This window comes from Megascapheus bottae, chromosome 16 (assembly GCF_031878675.1).
Source record: "Megascapheus bottae isolate mThoBot1 chromosome 16, mThoBot2.hap1, whole genome shotgun sequence".
Lineage (NCBI taxonomy): Eukaryota > Metazoa > Chordata > Mammalia > Rodentia > Geomyidae > Megascapheus > Megascapheus bottae.
In genome coordinates this window covers 7,941,974-7,963,233 of record NC_143524.1, presented here as the reverse complement: position 1 = coordinate 7,963,233, position 21,260 = coordinate 7,941,974, and the positions used below count along the sequence as shown (strand labels likewise).

At 39.9% G+C, this 21,260-nt stretch overlaps 1 protein-coding gene and 1 long non-coding RNA gene across 3 annotated transcripts; one reads left to right on the top strand and one right to left on the bottom strand.

The window, feature by feature from the left end:
• The first annotated feature begins 3,426 nt into the window (after positions 1-3,426).
• Positions 3,427-10,667, top strand: Ms4a2 (membrane spanning 4-domains A2). 2 transcript variants are annotated; one of them, XM_090348699.1, is made up of 7 exons: positions 3,427-3,488; positions 5,267-5,393; positions 6,347-6,481; positions 7,657-7,713; positions 9,439-9,594; positions 9,930-10,028; positions 10,569-10,667. In XM_090348699.1, exons 1-7 carry the CDS (start codon positions 3,427-3,429, stop codon positions 10,665-10,667), a joined length of 735 nt encoding a protein of 244 aa, XP_090204825.1. The 2 variants fall into 2 exon arrangements, with proteins under 2 accessions (XP_090204825.1, XP_090204826.1); XM_090348700.1 differs by having other exon boundaries at positions 7,657-7,717; positions 9,551-9,594.
• On the bottom strand, positions 7,587-20,012 carry LOC150052527 (uncharacterized). The gene is made up of 3 exons (XR_016538125.1): positions 18,736-20,012; positions 17,826-18,014; positions 7,587-7,687 (listed from the first exon to the last, which is right to left on the bottom strand). It is a non-coding gene; the product is annotated as an uncharacterized LOC150052527 (long non-coding RNA).
• Between the last annotated feature and the right edge of the window lie 1,248 nt (positions 20,013-21,260).

The window sequence follows — 21,260 nt, the reverse complement described above, 5'->3', positions numbered from 1 at the left end:
AGTACCTTTAAAGTTATAAATTATCAAACTAAATGTAATATAATTTATATAGAGAGAGAGAACTTTGCACATCAATACACATACACCTATAGAAGATCTTACATTCTTTAATTGCATATGTTTTCATTTTTAGTAGGCTTGATTTTTTCAAGTATCATTTCAATATTTTATAAAATGTGCCCTCAGTGTTAATTGTGCCTGGAACTGTCTCTTGCTTAGGCTACCTAGTAATACAGTTATTTTCACATGCTGGCACTGGGTGGCTTACACTGCATAAATCTACTTTTTTTTTCATTAGTCAAAGGATTCATTTCAGGTCAGCCTTCTCTTTGGCCTCAACTCTTACGTGCATGTAAGGAGAGAGGCTGGGGATATGTATGGGAACCCTGAGGCCTGTGGTGGCCGTGATTGGCTGCAGGACATTTGACTAATGTGCTTGGATAATGAATGATGCCAGCAGGAGACCCTGGCTAGAGGATTGCTAAGTGTTTGACCTTCTGCAGGAATCTAGAGAAAGCCAGGAATGCTTGCCTATATGTGAACCCCATTGACTGCTTTCTAGTATCTTGAATCTGTTACCCCAACTACTAATATTATATTTCTGATATCCTGTTATCTACCTCATGCAAAGTACCTTTCAGATCTGTTCCTTGAAGTGAGTCCCAGGGCAATCTGACCCTTTAAAAACAGAGGATGCAAAGAGACTAATTCAGTTTAATCAGATCTGTCAGTTGAACTTACTCCTCTCCCCATGGTGCTATGGGGATATTAATTATGAGATATCCCTGCATTTCTTTATCTCTTATCCTGGCATCTGCTGGTATGGACCAGCAATGGAGGCTCAGAGATGGGTGGGTGGGGGGAAGACAATGAGCTCTGGGTTCTTTTCCACTTCCTACGAAATTAAGAAGTTTAAGGTTCTACTTCCATCAATCAAATCTCTATCTTTACAATGTCATTTTAACTTTTCTTCCTTAAAAGCTATAAAAATGTAGTCATGTAGTGCTAAGACATCAACACATAAAATTGTATGAAGGGACACAATTCAGTCTAGAACTAAGTCCAAGTTTTCTGGGAAGTTGAAGAAATTAATAACTGACCAATTCACTTCTTTCATTCAACACACACACACACACACACACACACACACACACACACACACACACGCACACGACATTTGTAGCTGCCCATCAGCTCTTATTGGGCCCACTTTTTCTTTCAAGACACTTTTTCTATCATTTTCATTAGGCTTTCTGCCTTGCTTGATTTCTCTTGCTGGGGCAGAAGGGCTGGGGTGTAGTTGCATTGACTTTTGAAGGACACAATCACCCCAGAAAAGAAAAGGATAATTTTAGTACCAGCATAGTCTGTACAAATTATTGTGCTCCTTATGTTTCTAAAATCCTGTCAATGAAAGGACAAAGCTGTGATTTTTCTTTATGTTTGCCCTTAGTAGTAGGTCATCTTTTAGGACCATTTGTGTTGTCTTGTTAACAATATATTTTCTCAGCTCTCCCTCCCATTATCTGAGTCAGAGTCTCCCTGTATAGCCAAGGTGGCCTCTTTGTTTGCCTGAGGTTCCTGCCTTAGGTTCCCTTGTGCTGGGTTTACAGGCATGTGTCACCATATCCAGGGTATGTCTTTCATATTTCTCTTGGAACATTGGAGGTTGCTGTCAGTTTCGGACACTTTCAGTCTTTTGACCATACTTATTGAACCCAGAATTTTGTTCCAAGGTTTACAAATGTGTGTGCACAAGTGTGAGCACAGTGAGTGTGAGGAAGAGGTAGAAGTTGGTAGTAGAAAGGAAAGATAAGGAGAGGGTCAGAGCCTGTGATTCCTTCGAGAGTACCAGAAAACACTTCCCAAAAGTTAGTAACTTGGAATTTGCAACTGGAGAAGTCCCGTGTATTTAGTTTAAGCAAAGTGAATATGTCGTTGGAGAGAACAGTTGTGCATGCGGAACCTGAAAGCACACTTCTCTTTGAGGTTGGGGAGGTCCCACTGGGTATAACTGAGGGAAGAGATTTGACTTGACAAAAGAGGAAGCTAGAGATGAAGAGTGAGAGGAAGGCCATGCAAAGGCCGTGAGTGCTGGAGGAGGAAGGATATGAGTGGTGTGCTGTTCTATCTCTTCCTTGCAGGCAGAGACACGGTTAAAAACTCATCTTGATCATTTCTCCCCGTGTTTGAGCGTCCACTGTTGTGAAAGTTAGCAGGATATGGCTAGAGGCAACCAAAATGTGGGCAACTGAAGGTGATACATTATCTCAGAATGAGGCAAGATGAAGGTGGAGGGACTGGAGCAGTTTATTGAAACATAGCCCAAGGTTATGTGTATAATTTTGCTGAAATATAAGCAATGAAGACCTGTAAGTTACCCTTTACTCCTTTGGCTATTGGAATCAACACTTTGGTTTCCGCACATCGCTGCACGCTTCCAAATTTCTCATAGGATTTGATTTCTGTCAAATGTATGTCTGTCAGTATTGCCACTGTCCAATTCTCACCATCGTAGAAATTGAAGCTAACATTAGAGTTCCCCTAATGTTCAAACAGACCACGGGGTCTTTGAGTGTATGTGTGTGTGCGTGTGTGTGTGTGTGTGTGTGTGTGTGTGTGCATGTCTGTGTGTGTGTGGCACGCTGATACTGAGGTTGGAATTTGTGTCAGATGCTTTTGCTTGAATTTGTTTTTGTTCAATCTTCTATCACTTGAGCCACATCTCTGCTTCTGACATTTTTTTTCTTCTGGTTAATTGGAAATGAAAGTCTCACAGACTTTCCTACTCTGGCTGGCTTTGAACTGTGATCTTCAGATCTCAGCCTATTGAGTAGGTAGGATTAGAAGTGTCAGCTGCCAGTATCCAGCTGAAGTCTTTACGGTACTCATTTCTTAGCCTTCATATGCTAAAAGACAGGCAGAGAAAGGCAATAGGGTAGACAGAGCTGCAGCCTTGAACTTAGGTATAGAACCATATATATTCCTTTCTTGGGGAGAGATAAGGCTTTTCTTAGGTGAACTTGGAATCTAGGAATAGCTGACCTGCAAAACAAGTAGAGAAAACTTCAGAAGTGCAACTCTTCTGGTCTAAGATTGTCCCCTACCTTCCTGATTCCTGCTAAAATATTTCCCATGTAGGTTTCCTAAATCCTGCTTTGTCTGAAGGAGAACTCTCCAATTCCCTCATCTTATAATACTCTCAACTCTGCAGTCGACCACTGACATTGTCTATTCATGCTATCAAGAAAAAATGACTATTGATTTTAATCAGCAAGGAAGCACATGACAAATGGCTGATGTAGATAAGCATAAGTGTTAAGAGTCAAGCCATTTATCTGTCTATGAAGAGCAGACTGTGAACTGAGTCTGTGAACTGAGGCTTGGTGAAGCCTCTGTAGAACAGTTTTGTTCCTTCCTGGGAAAATGAGCACAGAACCCAGGAGCAGAGCAGAGCTCGTTCTTCCAGACCCACAAGGGCCTTCCAGGTAGGCAAACACTATCATTATTATTTTTTTCTGTGCTAGCATTTATCAGGCCAGAGAAAGGTACAGACAGATGTCAAATTCATGTGATAGTTTGTAGATTGACTCATCTATTTTGGTTAACATATTGGGTACAAGGAAACTATTTGCTGTACTTCCCTAATCATTCTCTTACTGGTGGGAAGATTTTTTTTTCCACTAGGTTTTCTGACACTAGAGGCATACATGATGGTATGCAATAAGAGTGGCTGTCTGACCCTGGGGGCCTGACATGAGCTGAGGAATCAGAAACATTACTAAAGTGCTCGCCTACCTCACTGGTCTTCACAAAGCTTAGCTGTAAGATATCACTTGAGATGTGAATGGGAGCTCAGGGTCGCAAAAGTCCACATGAAGATATATGGACCATAAGGAAAACACATTCAGAAAAGTTTTATGTTAAAAATGACTGTAGAGGGGCCGGGAGTTTGGCCTAGTGGAAGAGTGCTTGCCTAGCATGCACCAAGACCTGGGTTCAACTCTTTGGTACCACATATATAGAAAAAGCTGGAAGTGGTGCTGTGGCTCAAGTGGTAGAGCTCTAGCCTTGAAAAAGCCCAAGGACAGTGCTCAGGCCCTGAGTCTGACCCCCAGAACTGGAAAAAATGACTGTGAAGTTAGACTGAAAGAGGATAGTCTTAGGGAAGGAATCCCAAAGTGTGACTCTTCTGAACATTTAAAATTCTATTTCTTCAAACCAACTCCAGGAAATGGAAAATGGCTGTGTTTTATTGTTGTTGGTGGGGGTGGTGGCAGTATTTTTTTCCTTTTCTTTGGGGAGGGGAAACAAAGGCAGGGTGCATAAAGGGAGGGAGGAAAGCTGAACAAATGCAATCCTAATCTTCAGTATGTACTGTGGGAAATAATGCAACTTGGGAGCAGGGAAACTAGGAGAAAGTGAAGGAAAAAAGGTGACATTGTACAAATTACCTGTACTAATAATTACTTATGAAATGGTAACCCCTCTGTACCTTAATAACAGCAACAGAATTATATTTAAAAATGATTGTGAAAGGGCCGGGAGTTTGGCCTAGTGGTTAAAGTGCTTGCCTAGCATGCACAAAGACCCGGGTTCGATTCCTTGGTACCACATATATAGAAAAAGTCGGAAGTTGTGCTGAGGCTCAGGTGGTAGAGCTCTAGCCTTGAGAAAGTCCAAGGACAGTGCTCGGGCCCTGAGTTCAAGCCCAGGACTGGCAAAAAGAAAAAATGACTGTGAATTCCATAGGGAAACTTTTATTTTTTTTTTTAACTTTTTGTTGTACTTATTACCACAGATGAAAGGGAGAGGATGTTGGGTGAATTAAGAAGAATATTTATGGGGTTGGGAGAGATTGGGGAGAATGAAGGAAGGGGTCACATTAATCAAAAAAAATACTCACAAAGAAGTGAGTACATGTTGCATTGAATGGAGCCTCTTTGTACAACAACTTGAAGATAATAATAAAACACATACAGAATGAAAAACAAAACAAAACGAAACATTAAAATATTTGGCATGATTTTGGTTTGTTCTCTCTTATTCCATTTAATGACTGGGATAGTGTTCGTCTTTTTGCCCAATGATTCGGAGTTACTAAGCCTCAGGGTCTGAGCCATTATCCTGAAGACTTCAATTGTAGGATTATTTGATTTTTTCCCCCTAAAGTGAGCAAATAAAACTTCCCTATCAGACAGTTAAGAATTTTTTAATAGGATGAAACATAATTTCCTCATGACTGAATTCCTGGTCCATTTCACAGTGCGTCTGAAATCGAAGTCATAGAAGAGTCCCCCAGCAAAGAACGACGGCAGCGGGAGAAGCCGCCCTTGCCCCGTCCACCACAGACATGGCTGATGCTTCTGAGGAAGGAGTTGCAGTTCCTGGGGGTGAGTTCTGTCTTCCAGTTAAGGATGGGCTCCAGGAAAGGTATCTGTTTCTTTTTTTTTTAATTGTCCGGATAATGTATAGTGGGGTTACAGTTACATTCACCAGGTAGTAGATTGCATTACTTCTCACACATTGATACCCTTCTCATGTTTTTGTTCCCATTTCCCTTCTCCTACTCCCTCCTAATCATCTTGTTTTCCCCCCTTCTCTTTCCTATTTCAAATAAACATATAAACATATATACAATATGCTAGGTAACAAAGTCAGATACAGTAACAATATGAAATAAACCAAAGGGCAAAAACAGAGAAGAAAAACAACATAGTACATCAAGAACAACAATCACACAAGATAAAGCTCTTGTTTCCATATCCTATTGTTCCTTTCATTTAGTCTCATCCTATATGACCTGATGTACTTAGGTTTTGAGCTATTGTGATCCTCTGCTAGGAGAATCCTAGATGTGTACTAATTATTACAAAGGAGGGAAACCATGGAGCCTATGTTCTTTTATGTCTAGATTACTTCACTTAATATGATTTTCTCCAAGTAGGAAAGGTATCTGTTTCTATCAGCTGTTTTGTCTCTTGGGTTCACAAGCAGGGAAAGGCCCACTGAAATTCCTGGCTGGTTAACGCTTGCTCTCGGTTGAGCTCTTTGGGGAAGACAGACACATGTCTTCCATGCAGATTCCAAATGAATGGGTCTCAAAAGGCAGAAAGGGGCAAAGTATCTCTGACCTAATGCTTCCATCACTCATAAATTAGGACCTATGAGCTGTGTCTTAGCCATCGGTGCATCCAGTAACACCAGCATTTGTTCTGTTTTTGCACGGGCCCGGACAGTCTAAAACAGGAAAGCAATTGCTTATGTTTAGTTTCAACGATGAGGAAATTAATATGATCTTAGGAAAAATCAGTTCTTTACACATTGTATATTTCCCCCCCTGCAGGTGACACAAATTCTGATTGGCTTGATATGCCTCTGTTTAGGCATCATTGTCTGCACTGTACTTGATATTTCAGACTTCGAAAAAAGAATATTTTCATCGTTTACATCGGGCTATCCATTCTGGGGAGCTGTATTGGTGAGTATGCATCTGTAATGGTTTCTTTTTCTATTTTCTTCATTTATTTCTCCCTTCCTTCCTTCCTTCTTTTTGTTTTTGTTTATTTATTTGCTGATTCTGGGTGTGAACTCAGGGCCTGGGCACTGTGACTGTGCTCAAGGCTAGAGTTCTATCATTTGAGTCACAACTCCACATTTCAGTTTATTTTGGTACTCAGTTGGAGATAAGAATCTCATGGACTTTCCAGCCCTAGCTGGCTTCAAACTAAGATCCTCAGATCTCAACCCTCTTGATTATCTAGGACTACAGGCATGAGCCACTGGCACCCAGCTTCTGTGATTGTTTCAGAAGCAAAATTAAACGAACTCCACGATAACCAATTAGTTACTTTCATATAATGACATGTGTATGTACACAAACATATATACATGTACATTTATTCACACATATTTTACAAAGACTCTGGCTTTTCTTTTTTGCTAATAATTTTGGAAATAAAGTCTTATGGTTATTCCTTCCTGGGCTGGCTTCAAGCTGAAACCCTTCGGATCAGCTGAGTAGCTAGGATTATAGGTATGAACCACCTGTAATCATATTTTGAGCTGTTGTGCACACTCTGTGATGGTTATTGTAGTCCGACACATACTGGGCTCTGGAGCTATACATCTCCAGATGAGTTGACAATGTAATCCTGAGGAGATGGGCACAAATGATTACAGTGAGAGGACATCAGTGCTAAACGCTATGTCGTGTACCAGTTGCTGCCTGCCTACTCCAGCAGTGACCCAGGGACGTTCAAAGCCAACATTTACCGGAGAGCCATGTATAAAATGAAGAATCTTAGCACCTACAGAAGCCCTGATGCATAAAATGCTGCATTTTATAAAGATTCTCCCATAACTATACATATAGATACTTTTAATTTGGAGAAACACTTTATAGGAAATAAGAATCAAAAGCAATGTTCATCTGGGCTAGGAATGTAGCTCAATGGTAGAGTATCTGCAAGGCCACAGTTTGAGCCTCAGCATCAACAAAAATAAATAAATAAATAAAACAAGCCCAGGGCAACACTAATAGATAGCTTTATAGAGTACATCAATGTTTATTGTATAGTGGAGGATAGAGGAGAAGAAGCGCAGTGGAGATTACACACTTACTATGTCTTCTTATTTCTTTTTCCTTCTGGCCAGTTTGCTGTTTCTGGATTGCTAGCAATCATATCTGAAAAGAAAAAGGCAGTGAATCTGGTAAGTTGCGGTTCTGTTTATCTTTACAGGGTAAGAGTGGTGTCAGGAGAAGAGCCTTAAGGGAGACCTATCCCCATCTGTTATATTGTAGTAACTGGACAACAATCGATTTTGGGATGAAACTCTTTTGCAACAATACTTAGATTTAATAATTAGAAATATCAGTTGGGTTGTTTAATATAGTAATGTTTAAATTCTTAGACACCTGGGTTGAAAAACTCCCACCTAGGCATTGTTCTTATAAGTATTTAAGTGTAGTCATTTAAAAATAATTTCCAAATGAGGAAACTATTTAGACTTTGTGTGTGTGTGTGTGTGTGTGTGTGTGTGTGTGTGTGTGTGTGTGTGTGTGTGTGTACATCCACGTGTGTATGCCATTACAGTCATTTGAGCTCAGGGCCTTTTGCTCGTGTTTGACTTTTGCTCAATGATAACAATCTAGCTCTTTGAACCACACCTCTACTTCCTGCTTTTTCCAGGATCATTGTAGATAAGAGACTTCTGGATGTATCTACCCAGGCTGGCTTGAACTGTGATCCTGCTATCTCAGTTTCCTAAGTAGCTAGGCATGAATCAATAACATTTGCTGATCATTCATGCTTATTAAGGTTTGTTTCTTGTTCTGGTACATTGAACCCAGGGCTTTGTGTCTGCTTTAAACACATGCTCCACCAGTGAGCTGCAGCCCTGCCCTCAGATTCTTGATGCAGACCTAGCAAGAAAGTAATAGGTACTTAGTTAGCAATGAGAACATTTTTTAAATATTTTTATTGTATTTAATAAAAGGGTTACATGATATTTGCCAGATAGAAGGTGCATTAATTCACATACATTGATATCCTTCCACATGTCTTGGTCCCCATTACCCTCCCCCCAACCCCCTCTCTTGGTTTTTCCCCCTTCCCTGTCCAATTTCAAGTAACCAAATACAAATGTGTCCAATATATCAGATAACAAAGTGAGATATTGTGACAATATGAGATAACAAAGGAACAGCAAAAGAGATGAGAGATAACATAGCACCTTAAGGACAGCAATCATTCATTATATGGCTTTTGTTTCAATATCCTAGAGGTCCATTCAATTAGCTTCATCCTATATGGCCTTATGTATCAAGTTTTTGCTCTATTGCAAATGAGAACATTTTTTAAAAGTTTTTTTAGTATTAAATACCTTTATTGTTTTTATGAAGGTGATATACTGAGGGGGTTACTATTTCATAAATTAGATAATCAGTACATTTCCTTTTTTTTTTCCAGTCCCAGGACTATAAGTCAGGGCCTGAGCACTGTCCTTGGGCTTTCTCCAGGCTAGGGCTCTACCACTTGAGCCACAGCACCACTTTGGGCTTTTTCTATGTCTATGGTACCAAGGGATCCAACCTGGATCTTTGTGCATGCTAGGCCAGCTCTCCACGACCCAGGAATACTTTTCTTTTTGGACGATGTTATCCCTTCCTCACTCTCTCTCCCAGTTCCCTGCCCCTGCCCTCCCGCCACCCTCACCCACAAGTTAGATAATTCATTTTCCATCTTGTGTCTAGCGAGTGCCCGGCTGGCTGTGTTCACTTTGTGTCCCTCCATTTCTGTGCCAATGTGCCTTTTGGAATTGAAAATGGGATGAATGCAGTTTTGGGATGTGGCCATCTCTGAAATGTCAATCAGATGATGGAATGTGCCTGCGGGAGCAGAAGCAGGACGAGCGAGCTTTCTTCTGTTTCACTAGGGGAGAGGCAGCTTGGGAGCGAACGCTGTCAGCAGCATATCTGCAGGAATCGGAATTATCATTCTGATCCTCAACTTAAGCTCCAGCGCCGCTTACATCAGCCAGTGTAAAGACCTGCAGAAAGAGGACACCTGCTTTGTGGCTTCTTTTACCATTGTAAGTATTTCTCTCACGTCCAAGTGAAGTTTCTGGCTTCTGGTCAAAGTGAATCCCTGTTTTCGTTTTCCATATACAGGCAATCTCTTTTTTTTGGAATCCACATCTTATAATGCAGTTCAAGAATATAAGGCCCACCCCCTGTCTCTACTCCAAGGCTGGAGTTATCCTCTCCAGTGGGTCACCTCCTGGTTTCCCTGTGTCTATCACTTTGTCTGATCACACGTTGGGGGAGGGGGAGGGTACAATTAGGACTTACTATGAAGGAATATATGTTTGGGGATATCTGTCATAGATGACTGTCTTTTTGATTGTCATTGGTTGCTGTTCAATAGGAAATTGTGACACTGATGCTGTTTCTTACCATCCTTGGGTTTTGTTCTGCTGTATCCCTCACAATTTATGGGATCCGAGAAGAATTTAACAGAACTAAGGTAATAAGAAGCATGACATGGCCAGGAGTTTGGCCTAGTGGGTACAGTGTTTGCCTAGCATGCACGAAGACCCGGGTTCAAGTCCTGGGTACTATATACATAGAAAAAGCTGGAAATGGTGCTGTGGCTCAAGTGGAAGAGCTCTAGCCTTGAGAAAGCCCAAGGACAGTGCTCATACCCTGAGCTCAAGTCCCAGAACTGGCAAAAAAAGTGTGACATGAAGTTGTGAATGGCAACAGAAAGGATTGGAACTTAAAACTATGGACTTGATTTTCTAGAATACTTTTTCCTTTCCCAGAAAATTATTCAGACACAGAAAAATCTCACCAACATGTCACTGACTGCTAAGGTTTCATCTGAACCCAATTATCTAGGCACTCTGGTTTGTTTTTGTTTGGGGGATGTTGGAGATATAGAATGCCAGGGAAAGGGATGTGGGAGAGAAAGACAGAAGCAGAAAAGTATATAAGCGTGCAGAATAAGGCTTCTAGAACTAGAAAGTGCTTGGTGATTTATACAAAATGATTTTTCTCTTATCAGGTTCCAGATGAACGTCTTTATGAAGAATTAAACATTTATTCACCAATTTACAGTGAGTTGGAAGAGAAAGGGGAAATGTCCACTCCAGTTGACTCATAAGAATCATCTTTCCAGGACATTTTGATTCAGAGTGAAGAGTTCAGAGAGCCCAGGTCTTTCAATAACCTTTGAGAGGCTGCTCTCAAAATGTCTATTCTCTTTACAGTCTTCCAGAATTGCATTACATTTATTCTCCAGATGGCAATACTTTGTTTTGTGGAATCTAATCTCCTATTTCCCCTCTTGCTGATAGATATATAGAAACTTAGACCCTAAGTTTCTTGTTTTGTATTAAAATGTCATATCCATCCCTCTGTTTTTGTTTTGTTTTGTTTACATGTCTACAACTGTGTAGATGGAAACGAAAAGAGCAGGCTACTTGCCAGTTGGACTAAATTGAAGCTGTTAGATAATATTTGGTTGTGTGTTTCTTTTAGAATTCCCAACACATACAGTTGTGAACAACATGCAGCCACCAATTCATAACCACATCCCACATACATATACAGATTTTCACGTGAGATTTTTTCTGTAAAATTTTTTTCTGTGTACAAAAATCTTATACTCCTTTAACAATAATGGCTATATTTTTAATTAAGTTTGTGTGTGTGTGTGTGTGTGTGTGTGTGTGTGTGTATGTGTGTGTGTGTGTGTGTGTATTAAGGCTTAAATCCTGCTCATTTTCAGCTTTTTCTGTTCATGGCTGGTACTTTACCACTTAAGCTATGTCTCCAGTTCCAGCTTTTTTGACTGCTTAATTGAAGACATGAATCTTGATAATTCATCAGTCCAGGCTGGCTTCATACTTTGATTTTCAGATTCCCGTCTCTTGAGTAGCGAGAATTGTAGACATAAGCCATTGGCACTTGTCCAAGAAATAACACTTTATAAAAAACTCTCTATTGAATGAGTACATCCACTGACTCTACAGTCTCCCAGACTGGTGCATTGGAAAAGGGAAATTTTACTGCTAATTTACTCAGTATCTTGTGGAATGGATAGATAAAAATGGAAGATAACATTTAGTAAGACTTGTGATGGAAGATGAATCTATTATGAAGTCCCGAGTTGAATACATTCAGCAGGAATGAGGAAGACTGCATAAAACATGTAGAAAAGTATTCATTGGAATAAATTGGTAGAGTTTCCTTTTTGAAAGTTAACTAAAACAATAAGTTAAAGAAGCAATTGGTTGATTAATACGTAAGTATTCGCATCTAAGATCAAAGGAGAATACCTAGTAATGTTGAAAAAATTGTAGGAATTCAGAAATGTGGGAGATAGACCACAATTCGGTTCGGTTTTAGGATTTGATTTTGAGGGGAAGTGTTGAAAAGGGCTGGATGCCACCAAACATCGAGTTCTATAATAAATTGATTTGATGATTGCATGTGAAGAAAGATCCTAATTAAATGAGGAAGGCTAACCTTCAAAAGCAATCTTATTTTTGGCTTATACTTATTATTACCTTATATAAATATAAATAGACATGTATAATAAATTTCCCATTTTGTTCTAAATAAAATGCCAACAATGTTGTTGTCTTCTCAGAAATCTTGTAAATTTGGGAAATAATTCATTGGAAAACATTAAGCAGGAAATAGTGTCTATGAGAGGGTTGGTGGAGAGTTTATTTCTCTAAACTCACGAAATTTAAAAGGTACTTATTTCTAAAACAAATTTCTTTCACGTGAATTTTTTGAATATTGAAATCTGTTTCGTAAAAATTTTATAGAATTTCTGTTAAATGAATGTTTCTTTTAAGTAATAATTGAGATATACCTAACAATTTCTGTATTGGATATAATTTGTTTTTGAACTTTCTATAGTGGAGAGGATGCAGAAGATTAGATTTATTTGATTAGAAACTGTTGAACTGAAACTACAGACAAGGAAGCAACTACTGAAAATCCTATCACAGGGTAAAGATAAATGATTCATCACTTATCTCTACCCAGAGCTTTCTAAGATAATTATTTCGAGATAGAAGTAAAGTCAAGGGAAGCTGCAGATACTCATAATTATAGGACAAAGTAAGGATAAGACCCATCAAGTGTAAGAATTAGTCAGAAGCACTAGACAGTAAGTTGTTCAAAGTAGAGAAGGATTGACAAAGAGAAAATAAATAACCACGAGAGACTGCGTATGTTGGATTGGAAAAGAGAAAAATCTACAGTAATAAACCTAATCTGGGTAGTAAGTGGAGATGGGGAAGAGATAATAGCAGCTATGAATGAATTCAAAAGATGCAGAGAGATTTCATACAGGGGTATGAGTAGATAAATGAAATATTTAGGTAGAGCAGACAGTAAAAACATTTCCAGAGATTTAGACAGAGAGTTGGTGTTACACGAGCAATAATACAGAATATTTTAAGTAGAGGAGAATGAGTAAAAATGAAGCTTAGGAAAGAAATTTTGCTGCTGCTCTTTGTTTTGATTTTTTGCTTTTGTTTTTTGTGGTTGTTTTGTTTTTCTGTCATGAGACAAGAACTCTGGGCCTGGGCATTGTTCCTGAGCTCCTCAGCTCAAGGCTACTGCTTTACTCCTTGAGCCACAGCCACCACTTCTGGTTTACTGGTGGTTAATTGGAGATAAGAGTCTCATGGACTTTAGAGTCCAGGCTGGCTTTGATGCTGTTCGTAGTTTTAAAGGAAGGACCATGTAGTTAATAGTTTTAGGCTAGAAAAACCCTGAGACATTGAAGATGTTCATGCGTGGTTTTCATTCCCTTGTTCCATAACCAATAATTTTCAGCCATACACAGAACACACCTTGAGCATGCTTTTTTTTTCTTTTCAATCTCATTGCTTGGAGTTTATTTCTGAATTTCGACTTAAAGATTGCATCTTCTTTTTAAGAGCCATCTAATGTACATATCTATTCATCTATTATTTGGTCGACAATCACTTTATCCCATAATGAATTATATTATAATTATTTCTGGTTCTGTAGTATTTTGTGTAATAAATTGGAATTATCCAACTTGATTTTTGTGTTTGTATTTACACATGAGGGTAAAGGAGTGATTAAGGATAACCAAGAATCCAGCATAAATTAAATAATGCCAAGGACCAGATTTGTTTCTGAATTCCTCTTTACTAACCCTATTTCAAAGTAGAGAACTTCTAAATAATGTTAGAGATAGAAGAAAACAGGATTAATAAGTAGCCATCTTTTGTTAATGAACTTTAAGTTAAAGCTGAAAGGAAGATGGATCATGAATCACATCTTTATAATTGTTCCTGACTCTAAATTATTTTCTATGTTATATGGAAATGTTTTGAGTTCAACACTGTCTTTACTGATTATATACCGGAAGGTTCCGTGCATCTGAGTTAATACCTCAACTGTGCTGGGACTGTCCTCAAGTTCACTGAGCTGCATGTTGCTAACGCTTTCTGGTGCCTTTTCATTGTCCTCCCTGTGTTGTCTGTGGTGATTTTCTTCACTGTTACCATGGAGATTATAAACACCTTGTAGTTATGAGCACAACCAATTTGAAGCTAATAACAGCTTACCTTCAGTGGTTTACCTTTTTTCATCTCACTTTATTCATTACTGAAGTCATTGAATGTCATCTTTTGTGGTTTGCAGACTATTCTGGAAACAAAGATCTTCTAGTCTTCCACAGGTGACTCAAAGGTCGTATAATATTTTATTTCTTATAATATTTTTATGTAAGACATACCTAATTAAAATTATACTTAAGAACATTTATAATAGATAATGCTGCAAGAACATGGTTGTGCTGGTAGCTTTCATGTTGCTCATAACCAAGGTATAGAATTAGCCCAGATGCCCCTCAACAGATGAATAGATCAAGAAAGTACAGCATATTTGCACAGTGAAATTCTAGTCATCCATCAGAAAGAATGCTATTGGACCATTTGTAGGAAGGAAATGGAAAGACTTGGGAAAAAATTATAGTAAGCAAAGTAAGCCAGACCCAGAGAAATCTAGGCTGCCTGTTTGCTTCATTCGTGATATCTGCCATATATCTACAAATCTACAAGTAAACGCACTGAGAGGTAAGCAAGGAGTTACAGGTGACTTAACTGAAGTGTGATAGACTTCATGAAGAGTGCAAATAGATGACATGATTCTGTATTTAAAGAATCCTATAGACTCCGCTCCCAAGCTCCTTGAGCTGATTCAAAACTTTGGAAGGGTAGCAGAGTATAAAATTAACCTTCAAAAATCAACTGCCTTCCTCTACGCCAACAGTGAGAGGAATGAGGCAACAATCAGGAAAACAACTCCTTTTGAAATAGCCTCAAAGAAAATAAAGTACCCAGGAATTAGCTTAACTAAGAATGTAAAGGACCTTTTTGATGAACTTTAAAACCCTGAAAAAGGAAATTAAAGCAGAACTGAGGAAATGGAAAAACCTCCCATGCTCCTGGATTGGAAGAATCAACATCGTGAAAATGACAATCTTACCAAGGGCTATCTACAAATTCAATGCAATACCCATCAATATCCCAATGGCATTCTTTAAAGAAATAGAAGAGGCAATCCAAAATTTCATATGGAATAATAAAGGACCCCGTATAGCAAAAACACTTCTTAGCAGAAAGAACAACGCCAGAGGAATTTCAATTCCAAACTTAGACTCTATTACAGAGCTATAATTATCAAAACAGCTTGGTACTGGCACAAGAACAGGCCTGAAGACCAATGGAATAGAACCGAGGACCCAGATATTAAACCACAGACCTATGGCCACCTAATCTTTGACAAGGGAGCCAAAACAAAAATAGAATGGAAGAAAGACAGCCTCTTCAACAGGTGGTGCTGGCAGAACTGGTTAAGCACCTGCAGAAAACTAAAGTTGGATCCTTCTTTGTCACCCTGCACTAGAATTAACTCCAAATGGATCAAAGACCTGGAGGTAAAAGCTGACACACTGAAAACTCTACAGGAAGGAATAGGAGATACACTAGGCCTCCTTGGCACAGGTCAAAACTTTCTTAATAAGGACCAAGAATCACAACAAATCAGAGAAAGGCTGGATAAGTGGGATTGCATTAAACTTCAGAGCTTCTGTATGGCAAAGGACATAGCTAGTAAATTAATTAGGAAGCCTACAGAATGGGAGAAGATCTTTACCAACCATACAATGGACAAAGGACTCATATCTAAAATATATCAACAGCTCAAAAAAATTGAATCACTAAAAAACTAATTTCCAAAGAAACAACCATCCCATTAAAACATGGGCCAAAGACTTAAAGAGAGTTTTCTCTGAAGAAGAAGAAAAAATGGCCTATAGACACATGAAGAAATGCTCAACATATCTAGCCATAAAAGAAATGCAAATCAAATAACTCTAAGATTCCACCTCACTCCAGTTAGAATGGCCAGGATCAAGAAATCTAATAACAACAGATGCTGGAGGGGATGTGGTCAGGAGGGATCACTACTACACTGTTGGTGGGAGTGCAAACTTGTTCAACCACTATGGAAAGCAGTATGGCAGTTCCTCAAAAGACTAAACATAGAGCTCCCCTATGACCCAGCAATTCCACTACTTGGCATTTACCCAATCATCCAGAAACAAAGACATACTAAATCCACCAGCACAACAATGTTCATTGCAGCACTATTTACCATAGCAAAGATATGGAACCAACCCAGATGTCCCTCAGTTGATGAGTGGATCAACAAGATGTGGTATTTATACACAATGGAATTCTATGCTGCTGTCAGAAAGAACGACATCGCCCCATTTGTTAGGACATGGAAAGACTTAGAAAAAATCATATTAAGTGAAGTAAGCCAGACTCAAAGGAACATAGGCTCAATGGTTTCCCTCATTTGTCATAATCAGTAGAAACCTTGGGCTCTCCTAGCGCAGATTTGCAATAGAGCAAAACCAAGATACATAAGGCCATATAGAAGGACGGTAAATGAAAGGACCTCTAGGATATAGAAACAAAAACCATATAATGAATGATTGTTGTTCTTAAGGTACTATGTTATCTCTCATCTCTTTTGCTGTCCCTTGGTTATCTCATATTGTTATAGTATCTCACTTTGTTATCTGATATATCGGATATATTTGTATTTGGTTATTTGAAATGGGATAGGGAAGGGGGGAAAACAAGATGAGGGGTGGGGGTGAGGGGGAGGAAAATGGGGACCAAGTCATGTGAAAGGGTATCAATGTATGGGAATTAATGCACCTTCTAGCTGGCAAATACAATGTAACCCTTCTATTAATTACAATAAAAAATATATGAAAAAGAAAAAAAGTCAAAGCCTAATAAAAATGAGTACTCAGAAATGGGTAGGACCAAAGGAAAAGGGGTAGAAGAACGAAGGGGAAGGTGGGGAGAATTCAAGCCAGAATTCATTGCGTGTACCACAGAATTGAGAAATATGAGGGAAAGGATGGGTCGAGGAGGGTGAAGAAATTGAAGACTGACACAGATCAAGATGCATTGTGCACATGAAGTGCTTTGTTGAATTGCAAAATATCCGACACATAACAACAGGATAAGTAAGGGAGGGGTGGGTTGGGAGGACTGAGTGAGAATGTTGACAGGGAGCTTCCTAATCTTTTAGCATGTAAGACATTTAGAAAGATGTGTGGTTTACAGATACAAAACAGAGTTCAGGAGCTTTGCTTTCTCAGATATTCATCTGGGAAGTCGAATGAGATAAATGGCAGGAAACAAGTGGCCAACACAGACGGTCCTGTCATGCTTTTGTCACTTCAGGCTTTTTTGAGTAGTTTAGTGGAAATAGGAGTCTCTAGGACTTCTTTGCCTGGTCTGGCTTTGAACCTTGATCCTTAGGTCTCAGCCTCCTGAGTAGCTAGGATAAGATATGAGCCACAGGGTCTGGCTGAAGAGTTTCTTGAGTTGATTCCTTTAGAATGTATGACAATGAGGCTATAAGGGAAAAAATTCCAGCATGCCCTCATCAAAACTAGATACAGCGGGGCACAGTGGTTCATGCCTGTAATCCTAGCTACTCAGGAGGCTGAGAGCTAAGGATTGTGGTTCAAAGCCAGCCCAGGCACTCTTAGCTCTCATTAATCACAAGAAAATGGGAAGTGGGGCTGTGGCTCAAAGGATAGGGCGGTAGCCTTGAGCTGAAGAGCTCAGGGACAGCACCCAGGCCCAGAGTCCAAGCTAGGATTCCATTCCACAGAGACTATATATCTCCAGTGGATGGGTTTTTGACATAGGAGATTTGAAAATGGACTTACCCTGAGAAATGCCTTCTTTTCTGCTTCAAGAGCAACAGCTGGGCATCCAGGACAGATGCAGACAAGGGAATGACCACAACCCTTCCAGGGAGAGAACATCCTGCAGCCCGGCCAGCCAGGGACTTGGGTCTTGCCTTCCCAGCAGCTGAAGACTCCACTGCTCTTCTCAAAGGGGCAGCTCCAAGTCACCTAGGGATGAGTGGTTATAAGAGCAGAGCGCAGGTCTGGGGAAGAAGACACACTTCCAGAGACAGGGATGAGATGACAAGATATCTTAGTTCTATCATTATTAATGTGTCCCCTACTAGCCTGAAGAAAACTCAGAAAATGGGATGAGGAGAATGAAGCACTCCATCCCTGGAAGAAGCTGCATTGTTCATCTAGATAGCAAACGTGAACACATGCTTTAAAACCTACGGTGATATTCAGTGTTAGACTGGGCAGACTGATGTATAGACTCTGGTATTCCTAGGATGTCTCCCCAGATTTGGAGTTTTGAAGGAGAGAGAAGAGCAAGAATACATATGCAATAACATACATGCATCTTTTCAGAGCTCCACCTCTTCCATGGGGGCTTTCTTTTCTTCCAGGGTGGCTCAATTCTCATTGGGCTGGTGATAGCATAACTGGGAACTAGGATGGCTATTTTTTTTGCCAATCCTGAGGATTGAACTCAGGGCCTGAGCACTGTCTTTGGGCTTATTTTTTCCCCCTCAGGGATAGTGCTCTACCACTTAAGCCACACCACTTCCTGCTTCTCTATGTATGTGGCTCTGAGGAATCAAACCTGGGTCTCTGTGCATGCTAGGCAAGCACTCTAACCACAAGGCCAAACTCCCAGCCCATAGGATGGCTATTTTTATTCACACTTCATCTGACTGAAACAGGCTACTGCCTGTGGGGCTCTTACTCTGTGTCAGTCATTGTGATTTCCAGTTTCAGGTCATCTGTAGATACCTTCCTCTGTTTCTCTGAAACATTCATTCAGGACAGTAATGGGAATAAGGCAACAGGCTGGGAGTCCAATGCAAATGATCCATTTTTCACCTATGGAGGACTGTCCATTGCTGCTGGAAGGAAAAATGACCAGGGCCTTGGTGAGTGTCTCATGGTTAAGGCCCAGAGGAACCTAGTGAAATAGGCGATTGTTCAGTCTTTGGCTGCTGCATTTCAAATCTTTCTGGTTCTTTGAAGAAGAATTCTAGACCTATTCCAAAATGTGTCTTCTATGATGCTTTGGCAATGATGTTTGACTTATTTCTGTGGAACCATCCATGTGACACATGTTGTCTGCATTCGAGCCTCAAATGCTCAGAACAAGGACCCAGGTAGATTTTCAATCTTCTCTTAGCTTTGTCAAATATCCTTTGGGGTTCATACACACATAGGAAGGGAATGAGATTAAAGCTCATTTTTATGTGTGTTCCAGTCCTGGAACTTGAACTCAGGGCCTGGGTGCAGTCCTTGAGACTTTGTGCTCAAAGCTGGCTCTCTGCTACTTCGAGCCATCTCTCCACTTCCTTGAAAAGTTCTCGTAATATTTTTAATCTTATTTTTAGATTCAGAGAAGCCTGGGAATGAATACAGAGAGCCCTACTGTAGCTAGAGTTGGCGTAGTAGTGATACTTGTTGAGATAACAGAATTGTCTTTAAGAGCAAGACAGTTGGATTTCTACATTTTGTATCGTTTTACCATTTTCTATGAATGGTAATTTATGACCTATTATTTATCACTTGAATAGTCTTTGGAGTTGGCATTGTGTATATACATGCTGAATTATCTCCTGCACGCTACAGCAGAGTGTACCTTTGCACTTTGGTACAAAGACAGTGTAGGAAATTAGCTTTTCACAATCCTTATCTCTTGGAAGACATAAAAGTGAAGCTATTTGGTAGAAATGTTAGTGAGAATCCAAGTCATTGAAGGAGTGCTTTTCTCTTGATAGCAGGGTCTGGCTGAGAAGGTGTAGGAAGATTGACCGATATCCATCTCTCTCTGCTTACAATAAAAGTCAAGCAAACGGCTGGAATGATTAGAGAGCAAATATTCTTTTAATTGATGCATTGTGTGACATTTGTGAGCAGATTATCAGCACCTATGGAGGGACAAGTCTATCTCATATTGAGTGAGTGGTGATCTTTTTTGGGTAGTTAGTTGGTGAAAATTCATTCGAAGAGTGTTCATTAATCTCTGTAAGAGAGAAAGTATTGGTCATGAAACTAGCTAGTTCCTGATTCGAAATTCTCCACCCCTGCTTTCTGTACTCTATTACTTGTAAGTGCTTTTTCCTGTGTGACAAATGTTTAAACTTTATTTTTTTTCAACATCCTGCAGAGGGTTTAAGTTGGCATGGTGATTCTCTCTGTGCTGGAAACCTGCACATCCTCTCTCTCTCTCTCTCTCTCTCTCTCTCTCTCTCTCTCTCTCTCTCTCTCTCTCTCTCTCTCTCTCTCTCTCTCTCTCTCTCTCTCTCTCTCTCCCTCCCTCCCTCCCTCCCTCCCTCCCTCCCTCCCTCCCTCCTCTCTCTCTCTCTCTCTCTCTCTCTCTCTCTCTCTCTCTCTCTCTCTCCCTCCCTCCTTACTCAGTAAAACTCCACCAAGTTTTCTTCCAATTATGACTTGTCCAGAAATTCTTATTCTGAGATGGAAGTCAAGGACTGGAAGAGAAGAGTCTCTGCATTTAAAGGGAAACTTCACCAACCCTGACCTGTGTCCACTGACAGTTCCAGCCAGAAGGAGGTGCTCCAACCAAAGCAACCATCATAAATCATAGTCGTTATTATGACAGTAACCTAGGCAAGTAAATGGGCTTTGTCTGTTAACACGGATCATGACTGTTTGGCTTAAAGGATTGAAGGGCACATGTCACATTCATCTAGAAAAGGGCAAATTCTCTGATGATTCTTCATTGTGTCTAGGTGGTCAAAGCCTTCTGCCAAAGCCCAGTCATTTACTTCAACTTTACAGAGAGAATCTATAACAGGCGAGGAAATGGGAGAAATCGTGTGTGTGTGTGTGTGTGTGTGTGTGTGTGTGTGCTTATTTTAAATTCAACAGTGCTCTTGTTTATTTTGAAATTTAAAAAAATGACCAACTCATTGTGAGTTTTAGAGGGGTTTTTTTTTTGTGTGCCAGTACTGGGGCTTAAACTTGGGGTCTCAAACTCAGGGTCTCATGGTCTCCCCTAGCTTTTGTTTCAGCTCACGGCTGCTGCTCTACCACTTGAGCCACACTGTCCACTTTGGGGTTTTTTTGCTAGTTAATTGGGGGTAAAAAGTCTCAAGGATTTTTCTTCCTGGTCTGTTGAATCACTATCCTCAGATCTCAGCCTCCGGAGTAGCGTGGATTGTAGGCATTATTGCTGTTTTAACATTTTATTTTTAAAATGATCAAAACGTGAGTATACAAAGGGGGTGACGTCTAAAAAGCAGTTTG